Raw genomic sequence first — 18,032 nt, 5'->3', positions numbered from 1 at the left:
CTTTAGACCTGCCCAAGTCATTGCTAAAGCTAAGCAGCCCTGCCTTTGTCTCTCCCTTTTCCTAAGCAGCTTGATCTCACTGCTTCAGTCTGTAATGACATCCGACAGGTAGCTGTAGAGTAGCCCAGCTGGGTCACCAGCTGCTGGGGAGGAAGGGCCACTTCTTCCCCCAAATGGTTGCACAAGCGGCATGCTGCCAGGCCTCAAGGACAAGCCATCTCGGGGGCAGGAGAAACTGTTGGGGTGTGCATCTGTTTCATGTGAGTGGATTCTAGGAATGTTTCTGACCTCCCTTGGTCCCCAGCATTTCATGGGCAATGGAGCAAGATAGAATCTCAAAGGACAGCCTGGGCACTACTGGGTTTTGGAATTGCAACCAAATTTACAATCCATTGCATTTGCATAGGCAGGTTTTTCTTTTTTCTTCTTCACTAGGAATTCCTCTTTCTAAATTGCTTTTCTGATTTTGAAGGGCTACTCTTATCTAGGTTATACATCTCAAATGTTAATAAAATGTCATTCTTGGAATTTTGATTTTTAGTTGCTCTCTACAAAAGAATATTTCCATGTGTCCATGTGTCTGATATAGGTTCTTGAGAAAAATAGAAATAGCAGTTGGGAGCAATTATCATTTTATGTTAAAATACTATTTATTGAGTGCTAGATACTTCATATATACAATGTTTGTTCTTTACAACTACTTCAAAATCGATATAATAATTCCCATTTATAGATTCTAAAACTGAGGTTCTCTGTTACTAAGTAAAGTTGCCTGAGCTCACATACCTACTAAGTGGACAAGAGTTTTCTCACTGTGCCAAGCCATTAATTGATGATTCTATCACTGTATGTACATTTGGTGCTGTACATTTCCTGATGCTCCCTTCTTAGCCATTTGGTATAGAAGTTGGTATTTCATGGAGTTATTTTGAGCCTTGTATTTTGTTTTTCTCATTTTAATCCTCATGTTAAGTTGAATTAATTGTTGACAAGTTTCCATGCTGCACCATCTATTGTACTTCATAGGTAACATTTTGGCATAGACACACAGATTTTGGAATAATGCATTGCAGGATGTTTTTAAAAATATTTTTATAACACTTTATTTTTACTTTTAACTTTTTTATTTTAATTCAAGTTCCATTAGGCATAATTTGCACATAAAAAGCACAAGTATAACTGTTTGTTACAGCGGAAAGGGTATAGCTCTAATTATATGGATCTGGCTTCAGTTCTGGTTTTGCCACATATTAACTGTGAGATCTTAGATGAATTACCTACCTCTTTGAACATTAATTTATCCACTTGTAAAAAGTAGATAATATATACTTAAAATTTATTATGGAGTTAGAGATAATATTATATTTATACTATCTGACATAAAGTCTTCCGTCTAGTATGTGTTCAATAAATTTCTGCTAAATATTAGACAAGTAGCTCATACTGTTATTGTTGTCATTGTCATTGTTACAATTGTCCCTAGGGCATTTCATTTCAGAAAATACAAATCATTGTTCTAGAGACAATTATTTTGCAGTTACCTAGGAATAAAGGTTTGGGGGAGGACTTTCTGAAATGTCACTTGGGGGTCCAGGTCTAAATTTGAACTTAGACCATGGTTAAATTGACCCTCTCTGCATGTGACCTTTTCTAGCCTTTCATAGTTCCCATCTTTAATTGACTAGCACCAGGCTTTTTCCATTCTTACTTGCTATTGTTCTGAGTCTTTAAGAGCAGCAGAGGCAGTGTCATCAGTTCAGCCTGTTGTCATTTAACTCAGAGACACACTTGTTATATACATGGAGATGTCCCATTCAGAGTTTTTCAGTTCTGCTGAGTCTCTAGCCACCTTCACTGGCAATCCCACTGGAAGGCAGTAGGCTTCTTTGTGGAGTGTGCTTAAGTGGACAGATTCTCCACTCTCAGCCATTTGCAGTGGTCTCAGCAGAGTAGCCCTTGAGCTGGAGTTGTTCTTAACATCACTGGTTCTTCAGTGCAGATTTTGGCCACAGTTTATAGATGGCTGTAACCTTGGCTGTTGAAATGAAACAGCAGGTCTGGTTGATGAAGACCAAGGCTGAGTACAACTAATGTGATTTGGCCCCTAGAGTCCTCTTGTCTCTGAGCAATAAATTTTGAAACCTGCAACTTTTGTGTGTTTAGGAACCTATAAATATTACATGGGAATTTAACCTTTAACTTTTTCATTTATAGACCACAAAGAAGTTCATCTCTCCTAGAAAAGAACTTTTCTACCAAACTCAAAATTTCATGTATCTGATTTAATGTAACATTATCCTAAAAATAAAATTCATAGATATTCCCTATGAGTCAAACTCTGTCTCCTCTTATGAGTAAGGAAGTATCTTTCAATCATATACTTGAATTCTGAGCAGTGTGCTTGTTATATAGTTATACATTCTTACAAAAATACAGAGCTTGTGCTTTTCTTTTCCAGCATTCTTACTTTACTGTGCCTGATACCAGAGAACTTCCCAGCATACCTGAAAATGTGAGTACTTGGGAAGAAAATGTTAAATTTATATTCTTTGTTTTCTACTTATTTTTTAAATTAAAGGATTATTTTAGAATGTAATTGTGAAATTGTCATTTTTATGGTTTTTTAAAAGAATGCATTAGCAGAGTGGTACAACCTGTAATGTCTGTGGCTTGGGAGGCTGAGGCAGGAGGATCACATGTTTAAAGCCAGCTTCAGCAACTTAGCGAGGCCCTAAGCAACTTAGTGAGACTTTGTGTCAAAAAACAAAAAAAAGGCAATGGGTGAGGGCTGTGGATGTGGCTCAGTAGTTAAGTGCCCCTGGCTTCAATCCCTGATACAAAGGAAAAAATAAGGCATTATAAAAACAAATATAATAGGAAAAATGTATTATAAAAGCAAAATGTTGAAAATATAGAAAGTAAAAAGACAAGGAGAGATGTTCCTCATATGTCTCAAAGGTAAATCACCTATTAATGTGTCAATATCTCATTGTAGTCTTTTTAGAATATGTTTTTACATAGTTAAATCACTTATTACATGAGTGTCTTTCTCATTTCATTCATAAGAATCATTTTTATTCACTACATGATATTCCATTTGCTTATCATTTCTCACTGTTTATATTTACTTATCATTTCTCACTGTTGTACACTTACATCATTTCTCCTTTCTATCGCAAATGAAATGTTTCCATATGAATAAAATTTCATGTAAAGGTTTCTTTATTTTAAAAGAGTAGATTACTTCAAGTAGAATTGCACTTCTGCTTCTTACCCTTGTGTAATTCACTTTTCAGAGAATAAAAGTGTAGTGGGTAAAGCATGAGGGGCTCCTATCTTCGCCCCCTGAGGGCTTAGGAGCAGTAGATTAAAGTGCAAGAGCAGATGGTCCATATCTGCCCTCTGAACAAATTCAGTGACATGTTAAGCCTCAAGGCATGTTTTCAAAATGTTTTACTATGATTGTAAATAGTACTGTGTGTGATCAAATATAGAGTAGCCACTGAGGTACTTGGTTCTTTTTTAACAATTGTGGTAAAATATACATAACATAAAATTTACCATTTTAACCACCTTTAAGTGTACAGCTCAGTAGTTTTAAGTGTATTCATGCTGTTGTGCAATATGTCCATCTCCAGAACTTTTTATCTTGCAGAACTGATGCTCTGTACCCAGTGAACAACTCCCTGTTCCCTCCCTCTCCCCAGCTCTTGACAACTCTTAAATGGCATGCGGAAATGAAATTGTACAACACTTGCCTTTTGTGCCTGGCTTATTTCACTTAGTGCGAGATCTTCTGAGTTCATCCATGTTGTTGCATTGTCAGAACAGCCTTCCTTTTAAAGGCTGAATGAAACTGCACTGTGTATGTATACCCACATTTTGTTTATCTGTTCATCCATTGATAGACATTTGGATTGATCCCACCACTTTGTTATTGTGAATAATTCTACTTCGAACGCTGGTGTACTAATATCTGAATCCCCGCTTCAAATTCTTTTGAGTGTATCTTTGATAGCAAAGAGGTGGATGGAACGTGGGTATTTTTTTTTCACATTAGGTAATTAAAAGTTCATATCAGAGTTCCCATTGCAACTCCAATGGCTAATGTTTATTGAATTCTCCTGTTGTCCGATAACGTGCAGTACATTTTCCCATTTACCTTTCTTATTAAGCTTAGATGGTAACTACCACAATTATTTTCATTTTATATAAGAAAACAGAAGCCCTAAAAATTTAAGTAACATATTCAATGACCTATAACAAAGAATTGATAGAATCAGAATTCAAACTTAATCTTTTTGATTTTCAAGACTGAGCTTCTATATACTGTTAGCTTTTTTGTGTCACTGTGTCCAAAATACCTGACAAGACACTTATGGGATGAAAAGTTTATTTTCAGAGATCTAGTTCAATTCCACTCAAACTAGGATGGACCTCTGAATATCCCTGCTTTTGGAGGATACCTCATATCCAGACCATAACACATACTATGCTATACTTTGGGCCCATGATTTTTAACCTTCACTTTAAAATTTTATTGATATAATAAAAGAAGTATAAAATTAAGGAGAACAGTCTTCCCATAATGATAGAGGGAGCCACTATGAACTAGAAAATTTGAGAACTTTTGCAATGTCAAGGAGATGATCACTGATACTTATCCATCAGTTTAGTATAAACAGTGGAGGTACCCAGAAAGAATCCTTCAAAAAGTGCAGATACAATTTTAAAAGTAGCAAAAGGCTATTAAAGGATAATTTTCAATTAACATGGAACATTTATAAAAATTGATCAGATACTAGATTACTCTGAAATTTTCAAAATAGAATAAGTTAAACTTTTATAGGTCCCTATCTTCTACTGATATAAAATAAGACTAGAAATTAATAATAACAGGTTTAAAAATATTGCTGTACTTGAAATAGTGCTGGGGTCAAACAGAATAAAAAATTAAAATTGAATATTGTTTAGTTTAGAAATTAATAATAATGAGAACACTAAACAACAAATACATAAGGGATGTGGCTAAAACCATATTCAGGCAAAATTTCATTGCTTTTGAATGCTTTTGTAAAAATAATGAATTTAAGTTTTGTGTCGCCCCTCACTGCCCCCCCAAGCTCTTTTCAGTTTATTGCATGAAGGAGTTACACTAGTCCAAGTTAAAAGTGGACCCCAAATGGCTGCATTATACTAACTCTGAGGGTTTTAAACTTGAGACAAGGAACAGAAGGGAAATTCTACTTGTTGCAAGGAAATCCTCACTTAGGCTGCAGTGAGCCATAAGCACTTAAAACCCATGAATCTTCAGCTGATCCAATCTCTACCAGGAACTGGCATATGTTCTTGCCCCTGTAGCTGAATTATGTTTCCATGTTTTGGATGCTCAATTACAGTAATTGCAGGCAATTTTCTTCTTAAATGCTTTCTCTAGTTTGTTTTTATTGTAATTCTCAGTGATCCCTCGAACGGTAGTTGGGTCTTCCTGCCATTTCTGTGTTGAATTCGTACATGGATGTAATCCCCAGTGCAAGCAGGAAGCTAGTCATCACCCTTACTTGCATCAGCAAAGGGGTCGAAAGAGTGGAGGTTCTGGATAGTGGACATATAATTGGATTCCTTTTCCTCAGTGGAAACTGCCTGTGGAAGGCAGCTGCAAGAGAAGGCGGGGGACTGAACTTCAGGAAGGCGAGGTAGCTCAAGGGAGAGGCTGCTGAGCCCTGGGTGGCAGTTTAGTGACTGGGTGAACTGAAGTTTCAATTTAAGAACCTAGAAAAAGAATATCAATAAAAAATCCAAAATTGAAAAAGATATTATAATTTAATTTACTAGGAAACATTGTTAATGTAAAACTGAAATCAAGACTTTTTTAAAAATTGAATTTTTGAAAAGAACAAAATATTTTCAACTTGATAAATTTGAAAAGTATGAAAATAGAAAATTTACTGGAAAATATGAATGATTAAAGTCAATCTAAGATATAGATAATACAAATGTAGAATAATAACTTAGATTAATAAAACTCTATTACCATTTCTGCCCTCACTCTTGCAAATAAATCATGGTTTGGTGGTTATTTAGACATGTTCAAATAACAGATATTATTATTTAAATTTTTACAATTCATAGAAAAGGCATACACACACACACACACACACAAACATACATAATACAAAAGCAGAAGAAAAGGGCTGAAGTTGTGGCTCAGCAATAGAGCATTTGCCTAGCTCATACGAGGTACTGGGTTCAATCCTCAGCACCACATAAAAATAAATAAATAAAATAAAGGTATTTTGTCCAACTACAACTAAAACAAAACAAAATTAAAAACAAAAGCAGAAGAAAATCACTCAGAATCTCCTACCATCTCAGAGAAGTCATTTTCTTAAGTTTTACCTTCTTTCTTTTTTTATGATAATAGTAGTTGTTTTCAAATTGTCCTGCCTGGAACCCTAAGAATGCTTCAGGATACCTAGAAGGCCTTGCACATGCTAGTCAAGTGCTCTGCCATTGAACTAGAGTACTGGTCCCTGCTTTTATTTTATTTAGAGCACATTAATTTCCACTGTGCTTGGGTAATATTCCATTTGAAATAAAAGGGCTCTATATATTTTTTAAAAATGTTTGGAAGCTACATTTTTTTAAAAAAACATGGTGGGGATCATACCAAATATCTTACTTTATAACTGTTTTTTCTATAACAATATATTATAAACATTTCTATCATTAAAAAAATTTTATAAAAATCTTTGTTTTAAAAGATTAATATAGAAGTATATTTTTTTAAAAAGTGAAAGGCCCCCATTAACACCACTCCTCCTCCATCCTAATCCCATTTTCCCTTCAGAATATGATGGGTGGCCTTCTAGACTTTTCTCTATGAATTTATAGTGTTGTATGTGTACCTATTGTAGACAGCTTTTTAAACAAAAATGTGATACTATTCATCTTGTTTAGCACTCCCTTTTTTGGTTTTGGTTTAATGTATTCTAAAAACTGTTCCTATGTATTTACCTTATTCTTTTTTATTTTTAATTGTCCTGAGGTTTGAACCCAGGTGTACTCTATCACTGGGCTACATTCCAGCCCTTTTTATTTCATATTTTGAGACAGGGTCTCCACTAAGTTGCTGAGAGTGGCCTCAAACTTAAGACCCTCCTGCCTCAATCTCTGGAGTTGATGAACTTACCAGCATACGCCACTGCTCCCGGCTCTCTATTTCATCCTTTTTAATGATATAGTTTTGGGAGTGCTAGGACCTTTAATATGCTAGGCAAGTACTCTACCACTGATACTCATAGTCCTCATAGTATTATTATTTAATGGTATATTCATCTTGTGACAGTAATGCATATATTAATGGCTTAAAAATCATATAGTACCATGTAGTAGTTGTTAAAAAAAAACAGCCATATTTCTCACATCACAGAGGCAGTTACATGCAAGTTTTCAACAATTATAGTATTTTCCTTCATATTTTAAGCATGTTCTTAGTGTTACACTAAATTTTTTTTCCCCTGTTTCTTGTATCACCTACTGGGTTTTATTATGAAAGATGAGAGTTTAGGTCTTTTAATACCTGTGATCCCCCTCCCCAGAAACATATACACAAAATAATTTTTCCCACCTATTTCTCCTCTCCCATTTTCCCTCTATATTTAGAATAAATTGACAATAAATCAGTAATATTTACATTTTTGTGAATACATTGAAGCAGGTAATAGATTGTTTAAGTTTCCTTTTTTGTACAGATTTCTATCATATAAGAGTTATCGGATTTGACATTTTCCTCTTTCTTGATTTTATTCCATCATTTTGGTGAAACATTGTTCAACAGTTTCCTGAGTAAGTCTCACTTTAGCAGAAATGTGTTTAGAAGTTGCTTGACTAGAAAAAATTCACTCTACTCCTGATATTTCTTCTGGGTATGGAATTCTAGGTTGGAAAGTTCTCTCCTCAGAATTGTGAAGATGTTGCTTAATGACTTCTAGCTTTACTATTGCAACTTACAAGTCTTGGCCATTCTGATTCCTATTATTAACTTTTTTATGATCTTTCATCTCTTCTAACATACTGAAATTGCATAGCAACATGCCTTAATGGATCCATTTTCATCCATTGTGCTGGGCACTTGGACGTTCAATCTGGAAACTCACACCCTTCAGAGCTTCAAAATTTTCTCACATTATTTCTTTGGAAAAAATCCTTTAATTCTCTCTGTCCTTTCTCTGCTGCTCTACTACAGAATTCATTACCTATTGATTTTCTGTGCTACGTACAGAAGATTTAAATCTTCTATATTGATCCTGTAACTTTTTTGTTGTTTTAATTATTTTCAGTGTCACTCTTGTAATCTTTGCTTTCTTCAACTATTCATCCCATCCTTTTAAATTTCTTGTTTTGACCATCGTATTCTTAATATTTTTCCTCATTTGTAAGAGTATTATTACTAGATTTAAAAATTGTTTTTCCCCCTGCATTGTTTTCTTCTTCTTTTGAGATAGGGTGTCATTGGGTTGCCCAGTCTGGCCTTGAACCCATGGGCTCAATGATCTCACCTCAGCCTCTGAGTGCTAGGACTTCTTGCTCCCACTCTTAGCTTCTGTTTGTCTGTCTTCTGTGTAACTTATTATATAGGCTGTCTTTGAATAGGAGCTCAGTCACACCTCAGAGTGAGGCACTGGATAGCTGAGTGGCAGTTCTGTGCTCAGGAGTAGAGCTTGGTATCTGGTAGGCTTTATTGTGGTGAGTGGATCATTGTTTGGAAGCCTGTGACTGTTGTAGACATTCTGGGGGCAAGGGACTCTCGGGTGTCAGTATCAAAATCTTTTCTATTTAGTGGGTCAGTTTTCTCTTGCCTAGGGTGTGAATACTTATTACCAGTGTTTGGGAAGCAGAATGGGGTGGTCAACATTTATTATGGTTGCCTTCATTTAATCCCCATGTTTTCTATTTAATGCTTTATTCCCCAGGTCTTTTTCGTTCAGTTCCTCCAGAGTAAACACTTACTGCCTGAGAAAGGTGCAGGAGGTCAGCTGACTAGCTGGATAGGAGAATGTTAGGAAGGGATTACTCCTATTTTCATTTGCATCCATCCCCTAGCCTCTTGCCCTTTGGGGTGTCTCCACTTCCGAGCCTTTTGGGAGTTCCATGGTGTGAGTGGGCTTGATGCTTTTGCCCCGTGCACCCACCTCAGCCTTACTTTCCAGCCTTACTTTTCAGCTTCAGCACTGTTGTCAGCATGGTCTAGGACATCCTTTCTTGTGTATTACTGTTGTTATAGTTTAGATATGAGGTGTCCACAAAAAACTCATGTGTGAGACGATGCAAGAAAGTTTAGAGGTGAATGATTGGTTAATGAGTTTTAACCTAATCATTGCATTATTCCTCTGATAGATATTAACTAGGTGTAGGCATGTAGGCGTTGCTAAAGGCAGTGGATCATTGGGGACTAGCCTTTGGGTATATATTTTGAACCTGGTAAGCAGAGCTTTGTCTCTGTCTGCTTTCTCATTGACATGTCCTGAGCTGCATTCCTCTATCCCATCCTTCTTCCCTGAAGTTCTGCCTCATATCCAGCAGAATAATGAAGTTGGCCATCTGTAGACTGAGACACCTCTGGAGCAAGTTGTACCAAATAAATGTCTCTCCCTCTACATTATTCTGATTAGGTCTTTTATTCTCAGTGGCAAAAAAAAAAAAACCCAACCATGACTTATATTGTAGGTTGTTTTGCAGCTTCCCTGAAATCTGTATGATACTAACCTACCCTTATCCAGCTCTGACAACCAGAAATGTCTCTAGGCATTGCCAAATGTCCCCTGGGGGATAAATGGCCCTAGGTTGAGAACCACATCTGCTATTTGATTTCTAAAAATTTGACATCTCTCTTCCATTATCATCTCCTCTCTTGTTTTTTTGGAATTCATGCCTTTTAAAATTCTTTTCCAGTGACTTTTTCTGGGAGAGTCATATCAGGAGAGAGTCATATCAGGAAAGTCATATCAGTTCACCATACTTTATTGTTTTAACTATGCTTTCTGTACTAATAGACATTTAGAATGTTTCTAATGTTCTGCTGTGTTAAATAATGTTATGATAAAAATTATTACCTAGGTTGCATTCATCTTTTTTTCTTTATTAAGGACCAGTAATTCCTTAAGAACTTGATTTGCAGGTACCTGAAAGTTCTGATAATTTCCTTAATCTTCAAAACTATAATTACTGAAATTAGAAATAATTTTTGAATAATTTTCTCCATAGCTCCACCTCCAGTTCCTGTTCGCACTGTATGCCACTTCCCTTGCCCCCACCACTTTTAAAATTTACATTCCCTCTGCTGGTTTTGCCACTAATGAACCAATTCCTTGTGTATGACCCATTGTCCCCTAAATCCTCCTTTACAAACCAGAAAAAGACTAGCCTTTTTTGTTTCTAAGCAGAATAGTAATACCAATCTGCCGCACTCCTAACATACACCATTCCATTTTAATCCCTACAGCTACTCTGTGAGTGGTAGACATGAGCCCCATTTTACACATACAGAACCCAGAGCTCACAGGCCTGAGGTTGCCAGCCCAAGGTCTGCTTGTCAGTGGGGTGTAGTGACCCAGGTTTGGAAGATTTGTTTTCATTATGCCTTTCTCCCCACCTAGAGTTGACTTGTGATATTCATAAGGAAAAAAATAAATGGAATGATTTTTATATATCTAAAATACAAAAATGAAGCAGGAAAGCCTTTCCTCTAAGGAGACTCTGAACTTTTGTTAGACCAATTTGTGGGCTTTTTTTACATAGAATCACTATTGAGCACTAGCCATGTTGAAATTTGCATTTTAATCTCTTGGTGATTTTTTTCAGAGATTAATTTAATATGACTAAATTGCTGCATTACAAATTGAAACAAGCAATAACCATGGGGCTGTTAATACTATATAACCTGCTGTCGTGGAAAGAACATGAGTCTTGGAGATGGTCAGATACAGGGCTTTGTCAGTCTGAGGCCTTGGTCACCTACTTATTCTCTTGGAACCCCAATGTCTTTATCTAATGAAGGAAAATACAAGGAACAAATGCAGTATTAAACATAAAGTTCCAAGAACAACTCTGGTGCCACAGAGATGCTCCTTTCAATGGTCTTTCTCTTTTTTTCCTTTCCTCGGCTTTCTGAGAATTCTAGTCCTGACCTTTCTTGAGATCTGAGTGTGGTTAAGGGCCGGGCAGACTCTCTGGGGCTTGTCTTTTCTAGGTGTTTGCTTACATTCTTGGTTGCACAGACCAATATTTCTCTTTTGTGGATTTTCAAGACTCTTGGGTACATCCTCTTGACAGCAGAATTTCTGAAGCCTGGGACTTTTGTGGCAAATGGAGTCCACAAAGCCTTTAATATAGGAGGTGGTCTATAAGCATTTATTAATTATCTCCTCTAAGGGACACACTGAACTTAAGAGAATAAGCTCTTTGGGACATGGAACTTAATAATATTCTGTCTCCAGATTATCATGGTCTTCTGGACAGTGTCAGAGAAGAGTTAATGTAAGAAAGGGAGGCCTGAGCTAGTATCTGTTGAACATCCATTGTGGATTCAGGTCAGGTGCTACGTATTATGTCATGACATCTTTACAACATCCTTGTGGAATGGATCTGAAGAGGAAGTGAAGTCCAGAGACATGAAGTAACTTGCCCAATCAGTAAATGCTAAAACATGATTCACACCTGGGTCAGTCTGATCCAAGCATGGAGATACTTTGGGTCTAATGCCTCTGGCTTGGTGGTACTCTGGGCCCACCTAAGAAACCACTCACCATAAGTTACATAATTAGTTGTGTGGATATTTGGTTAATGTCATCTCTCCTTTCATAAGAACAGGGATGGATTTTTTTTCCATCACTGCAACATTGTAGTTGCTCAATATATAGCTATATGGAATTAACAACTGACTGAATGAATTAGTTAATGAATGAATGACTAATGCAACCATCCCTGGAAAGGGAGAAAGAATTGTTCCTTATAGTTGGCTTTAGGACCAATTTGTCTATAAGACATTAATGAAAAGCAAACGTGGAAAATTAATTCTTTCCACTTTCAGATCCTGTTGAAGTTAATTCTCATTATTTCTACAATTTCTTTGTAAAAATATTTTTTTCCTTTTTGCTGAGAAACTATCACTGTGTAATTGCTCATCAGGGTTTTCTCTATCAGGATAACTCATGTAGGAGTGAATTTTATGCAGTCAATAATTAAATGAGCATAAATCTTTATAAATTTTAAACAGTTGACCTGCATTAAAAAGAGTCACAGATCATGAACAAATATGTAGTAATAATTACATTGTAAACTAACTCAATAAGGGATTATTTTTAGCTGCCAGATTTTGAAGTTTACTTTTTGATTAATGGATAATTATGTAGGCCTTCATTTGGAATATTAAACAAACCTGTCTTAATTATCTGGTCAATGTCATACCAAGTGGTTAATGATGCGAGGTAAGCGTCTAGAATGGACAGTTACATATGACATTGCCCAGACTCCACTTTGTCAAAAGATGAACCATGATATAGAAAAGATTTATGAAGTCATTGTGACTTTAAAAAATAAACAGTTGAGAATGATGGTAGAAGACCTGTTATCAAGTATGAGATTATAGAGGAGTCCATTGTTGCACTTAAGAGTTGTCAGATGACTGTTTATTCTGATGGTTTTTCCATTCACACAGAGGGATAAAAGCTGACCTTTGGGTAACTCTGCTTTCTTTCCTCAAATATACTTCTTGGATTTTGTTGCCTGTATGAGTTGGTGGGATTCTTTCTCAGGAAGATTATTTTGTAATCCAAATTTATAATTCTCTTTAAAAAAAAAAAACCCACACCAGTAAGATAACCTAATTCTTCTTTTAAAAAAAAAAATCAGTTGAGGGTTTTAAAACTTTTTATATTGTGAAAACTGGGAGCAGTGGCACGTGCCTGTTATATAGCTCCTTAGGAATCTGAGGCGAGATGATCATATGAGTCTATGAATTCAGAGCTGGCCGGAGCAACATAGCAAGACCCTCTCTCTTTAAAAACAAAACAAAATAAAACAAACAAAAAAAACCATTATGGTAAAATAATTTGAATAGGGGTTATTTTAGGACCTTCCAAGCCTCTAGCCTAGGAAGCCTCCTCTAGCCCCAGTGCAATAAATCTTTATCCTCTATACCATGGAAGAAGTAGAGAGTCACAAAGACTGATAAAATGACAGACAGTGGGGCGGACTAGCATCTGCTTCTAAGACTCCAAGGAGTACCCAGCTTAGAGTCGGTTCTTTGGTTTGAGGATTATCTCGTTTCCCTAAGGTATTGAACCTAAGACGCTTTCTCTCTAAGCCGCACTATATCCCCTCCCGTCCCAACCCATTTCAAACCCCATCACCCCCACCCCCACCTGCTTCATAACCTCAGGCGCAGATCACATTGAGCATGGAGTCCCCAGCCACCTGGATTGGTGCAGGAGCCAGCAGGGGCAGCTAGACAGGAGCAGCCTTTATGAGACCTCTCCTGGGGGGACTGGGGTTTTGCCAGGTGCCAGTTCCCTCCTCTTTGTCTGGATTGAGAGCCACAGAGAGTTAGTCCCTGGAAGAGACCTTCATCAACATTTCTTTGTAGAGAAGAGAAACAGAAGCTGAGAGTCTAAGGAGCTTGTGTAGTATGTGCCTTTTCTGTAGACCACCTTCTAGGAGGCTTTGTCCAGCTTCTTGGATTTGAGTTAAGTAGTGATCAGCTTTGTGTGCCTACTGACCAGCCTTCAGGGCAGGAAGGGGTGGGTGGGTAATGAAGGCCAGGTGGATAGCCAGATGCTGCACACATAACTGGAAACAATGTTTAGACTCCATGAATGGGAAAGGCATGATGCCCTGAAGCCTGGAAGCACACTGCCACTAAGGCATCCAAGGCCATCTGAGCACAGAAACTGCAACAGCCCTCTGTGCAAGGGTTTCCTTTCCTAGCAGGTGAATTACATAGAGAAGTGATTGGCAATGAATGGAGTAGTTACTCTGCTTACCTGTGATGGTGTTATGATCTGGGACACTAAATCGAGAACTAGGGGCCAATGGATACCATGTTTGATAGGAGTGGTGGTTCTTTAGGAGGATCCATTCTTTACTGTTCTTCCTGATTCATCACACCCGGTAGAATTCAGTCTAGGGGGAAAACATACTTAAAACCAAGTTATTATAGGATAGGGACAAAATGTCATGGAAACATGAAGGATGTTTGACAAATAAGGAATCTAGGAGACCTTGCAGGAGGAGGTGATGTTGGAGCCAGGTGAAGTAAATTGACATCCTCAAGGTAGAGAGGAGTACTCTAGGAGAAACAGCAGAATTAAAGTCTGGGAGAAGGCAGAGCAGGTCTGAGAAGCTAAGGCTTGGGCCCAATGTATTGGAAGCTGCAGGGCGGTGGGAGGGATATCCCTGTATCCTAGAGGTTTGCTCCAGAGCCCAGGCTTGGTGGGAACTGCAAGTGCCCCAGGTCCCCTGTGCCCCATAGGTCCTTCCCTGGCTGAGTGAGGTTCCTAGAGCTGGGGCCATTGGCAGTCCCACCTGCTCCAGCGGGTGGCATCCCAGAAGGAAAGAGGCAGGGGAGGAAGCAGATAAGAAAGACAGCTTCTGTTTAGACACAAATATCTTGGTAATCAGCACAGATGGAATGAGAAATACCAAAAAAAGTACATGACAGTTTAGAGAGAATTTGGTTAAATGTTACATATTTTTAACATACCTATACAGAGTTTTTGAAATAAGCACCTGCGCCCTCAGATCCTGACTGGGCATGGGGACCTGCCTCAGTGATGTTTTTATTTCTGAAACATCCCCTTCCCCATCTGCAAAAGTATCCTTGTGGTCCCCCCTCCCTTTCTCCCACCAAAATAAGGCACAGGATTTGTCTCTGACGCTGTGTCTCCCTATTTGGATGGCAAGCTGTGTAACATATTTCTACCCAGCGTGAAGCTTCTTGGCAGACTCTTGAGGCCACGTTTTGGTGGCTTCAGAGTTATCTTTGGATCTGTCAAAAGTGCTAATGGGCTTTCTGGCCTTCTTTAAGCTCCTCACTTCTATTTTCTTTTTACTTCCATCCTCTACTAAAAGAGAAATTCATGTAATTCATCAGCAGTTAAGCCTTTACTGAAATGCTCAGCTGAGGGCCTCATATTTTTGTTTGCAAGAAGAGCTCTGCCATGTCACAGTCTTCCAAACAAACCCCACCCTGACATTATTAGCTCAGTGTTCCTCAGCCACTGGGCAGAGGAGGCACCTCTGGCCTAGTTCAGATAGCCTTTGTTATTTGTTTTGCTTTGTTTTTATTGAGTTTGTTGAGAGGCAAGTTGGCATGTTGGTTAGAGTATGAGTTTTGGATTCAGGAGACCTGGTGTTGAAACCTGGCTCTGCCTTTGCTAGCCGAGTGACCTTTACAAGACTACCACTGAACCTTCCTGAATTTCAATGTTCCCATCCATGAAGTGGACATGGTAGTGCCTGTCTCAGGGTTGTTAGATATTTTCCTGTGTTTTTTTCTAAACTTTCTATCTCCTGGGAATAAGGATTATTCAATAAATAGGATAATAAAAATTTTCCAAAGAAATTTCCCTCTCTTTAGTCATATTTTGATCTTTTTTATACCTCTTCTTTTTCCAAATATAATTTGTGCCTACAATTTGGAGTGTCTGAAAAAAAGACTTTCACAAGACTGAATCGTGTCTTAGCCACTTGTGTGTGACCTTTATCAAATTATATCACTTCTCTGTGCCTCTTTTCTTATCTTTAAATAGGGTCAATAGCACCTAGTTCAAGGAGTGTTTTCAAGATGAAGTGAATGCATGCCCTGTACACAGTAGACACTGAAAAGTATTTAGTAGAGATGTGTAGGTTAGTGGAGAGTGCAGAGGCTGTGAAGTCAGTCTGACTCCACCTGTTACTGAATCTCCCAGATTTAATTTCTGTTTCTCTGCATAGGAAAGAATAACACCTCATTGGTTTTTTGTGAGGATTGCATAAGATCATATATACAAAGTGTCTGATACAGTGCCTGACACTTTGTAAGTAGTCAGTATCCAGAGCTATTAATTCACTGGCTTTTTGTTTATAGAAGTTGATGATTAACCTGGTACCCCAGTCAAACAATAATAAATCATAAGATAATTGCTGATTCTTATTCCCAACCATAATATTATTGAAAAGCACTTTATGCTATTTTGCATGTAAAATCTACCTGATTTACTTCAATTTATGGGTTATAGATCTTTAATCATTATAAACTGCAACCCCTGACAATAGCATTCCTTCTCAGTTCCTTTCATTTGCAGAGGCTTATATTGTACTGCATTAAAAATCTGTAAGAAATTAGCATATTCATGTGTATTATTAAAGCCAGGTGGGTATAGAAAGGGTTGTAGAAATAAAACACACTCCATTTTTTTTCTGAAATCTGAAGAGTACCAATCTACCAATCTATAGTACTAATTAAAGGAATGAAGCCCAGGTTACAGAAAAAGCTAGTTAAAGCACTGCTTTGTTACAGCTTGCTGCTGTTTGTCTTCAGTTTTTAATTTTTTCCTTTTTTTTTTTTTAGTGAAATGTCTGGAAATGGTAAATCTTGAAAATTTCTTTAATTCTAGCCAAGCCACTTTATAGAGAATGTAAGCTGTGGAGGGGTGGGACACCAGCAAGTGGCAACAGGAAAGGTGATGCCTTCATGGCTGGGACCTGCTGGACAGAAGCAGGACCTGTGCCAGAAGCACTTTAATCTCTGGGTACTTTCTTTTCCTTGAACATATGATACAGTACCTAAGGAAGGTTCTAGGATCTCAGGTCCAAAGATCTGAGCAGCAGTCCTGTCCTCATTGCTTATTAGACTATTTGATCTCGGCAAATCTCTCTGAGCCTTGGTTTCCTCGTTTGTAAGGTTCCACGATTCCTGTCCTGCTCACCTTCTGGAACTGACATGAAGAGCAGACACAGAGGTATATACAACCATGTTGTTAACTGTAATCACCACACATAGATGCAGTTGCCAGACTGCTCATCTCAAAGGTCTCTTCCAACTTAGCATTTCATGATTTTATACATGAGTGGGATTTGGTCTCCCAGGTAGAAAGAATAGGACAGGAGAAGAAATGAGCTTTGTGATTATTTTCTGTTTCTCATGCTTTTATTAGAAACACTACTTGTAATAAGAACAGACAAAATAAACCACAAACCTTTCTTCTTTTTCCTAGAGAAATCTGACAGAATATTTTGTGGCTGTGGATGTAAACAACATGTTGCATCTGTATGCCAGTATGCTGTACGAGCGCCGGATACTCATCATTTGCAGCAAGCTCAGCACTGTGAGTAGCCAGTATTGAGATGGGCCTTTCAGTGATATAATTTTAATTGAAAGATATATCAGCAAGATTAAAGAACATTTGAGGAGAAGGAATCAGCCCCAGTCCCCTTGTACAGTAGCACATCATTTTCATTAATTATTTATGTTCCTTTTCAGTGTCAAAATAAATTTCATAATTACTCTCACAATTATAAAATTATACTCTTACAATTATAAATATTTTCCTTTTGATTGTGTTATAAACACTATACATATTTCCACATAAATTTTCATTATTGTCATTTTTAAATGTCTATGCCATATTCCATTATGCTGATGCATCATCATTTACAAAATTTAATAAATTTTTCTTCTTTTCATGGTCATTTAGGTAGTTCATAGATTAATCCTCTGGTAGATAAAACTGCAGTAAACATCCTTTGTCTTCTTTTAACTGATATGTTCATTTTCTAAGAGAGAGGCCACCAAGTCAAAGGACTTGATAAACACCATGGCTTGAGGACTATCGGATGACTTCCCCAACAGGCTGTGCATGTTTACAGTGAATGCAGCCAGCTGTGTATGGCTGTGCCACTTTTATCACAGCCTTGCCAGAGATGTGTGTGTCCTGTGTGTGCGTGCGCACATGCATGCAGTTGAATTTTGCCAATAAAGGAGTGCTTTAATT

At 37.5% G+C, this 18,032-nt stretch overlaps 1 protein-coding gene across 13 annotated transcripts in view; it reads left to right on the top strand.

Moving 5' to 3' along the window:
- The window catches only part of Dennd1a (DENN domain containing 1A), a 517,467-nt gene that overhangs the window by 244,274 nt on the left and 255,161 nt on the right, over positions 1-18,032 (top strand). For 8 of the 13 annotated variants that reach the window (XM_040286285.2, XM_078048174.1, XM_078048171.1 and 5 more), the window contains 3 exons: positions 2,459-2,512; positions 16,943-17,000; positions 17,256-17,366. In XM_040286285.2, coding sequence (XP_040142219.2) covers positions 2,459-2,512; positions 16,943-17,000; positions 17,256-17,366 — 223 coding nt within the window. Of the gene's footprint in view, positions 1-2,458; positions 2,513-16,942; positions 17,001-17,255; positions 17,367-18,032 lie in introns of those variants that run through there. The other 5 variants (XM_021723518.3, XM_021723517.3, XM_078048175.1 and 2 more) reach the window with 2 other exon arrangements.

Source organism: Ictidomys tridecemlineatus, chromosome 4, assembly GCF_052094955.1.
Source record: "Ictidomys tridecemlineatus isolate mIctTri1 chromosome 4, mIctTri1.hap1, whole genome shotgun sequence".
Taxonomy (NCBI): Eukaryota; Metazoa; Chordata; class Mammalia; order Rodentia; family Sciuridae; genus Ictidomys; species Ictidomys tridecemlineatus.
The sequence above is the reverse complement of the archived record's forward strand: the minus strand, read 5'-3'. Positions and strand labels throughout refer to the sequence as shown.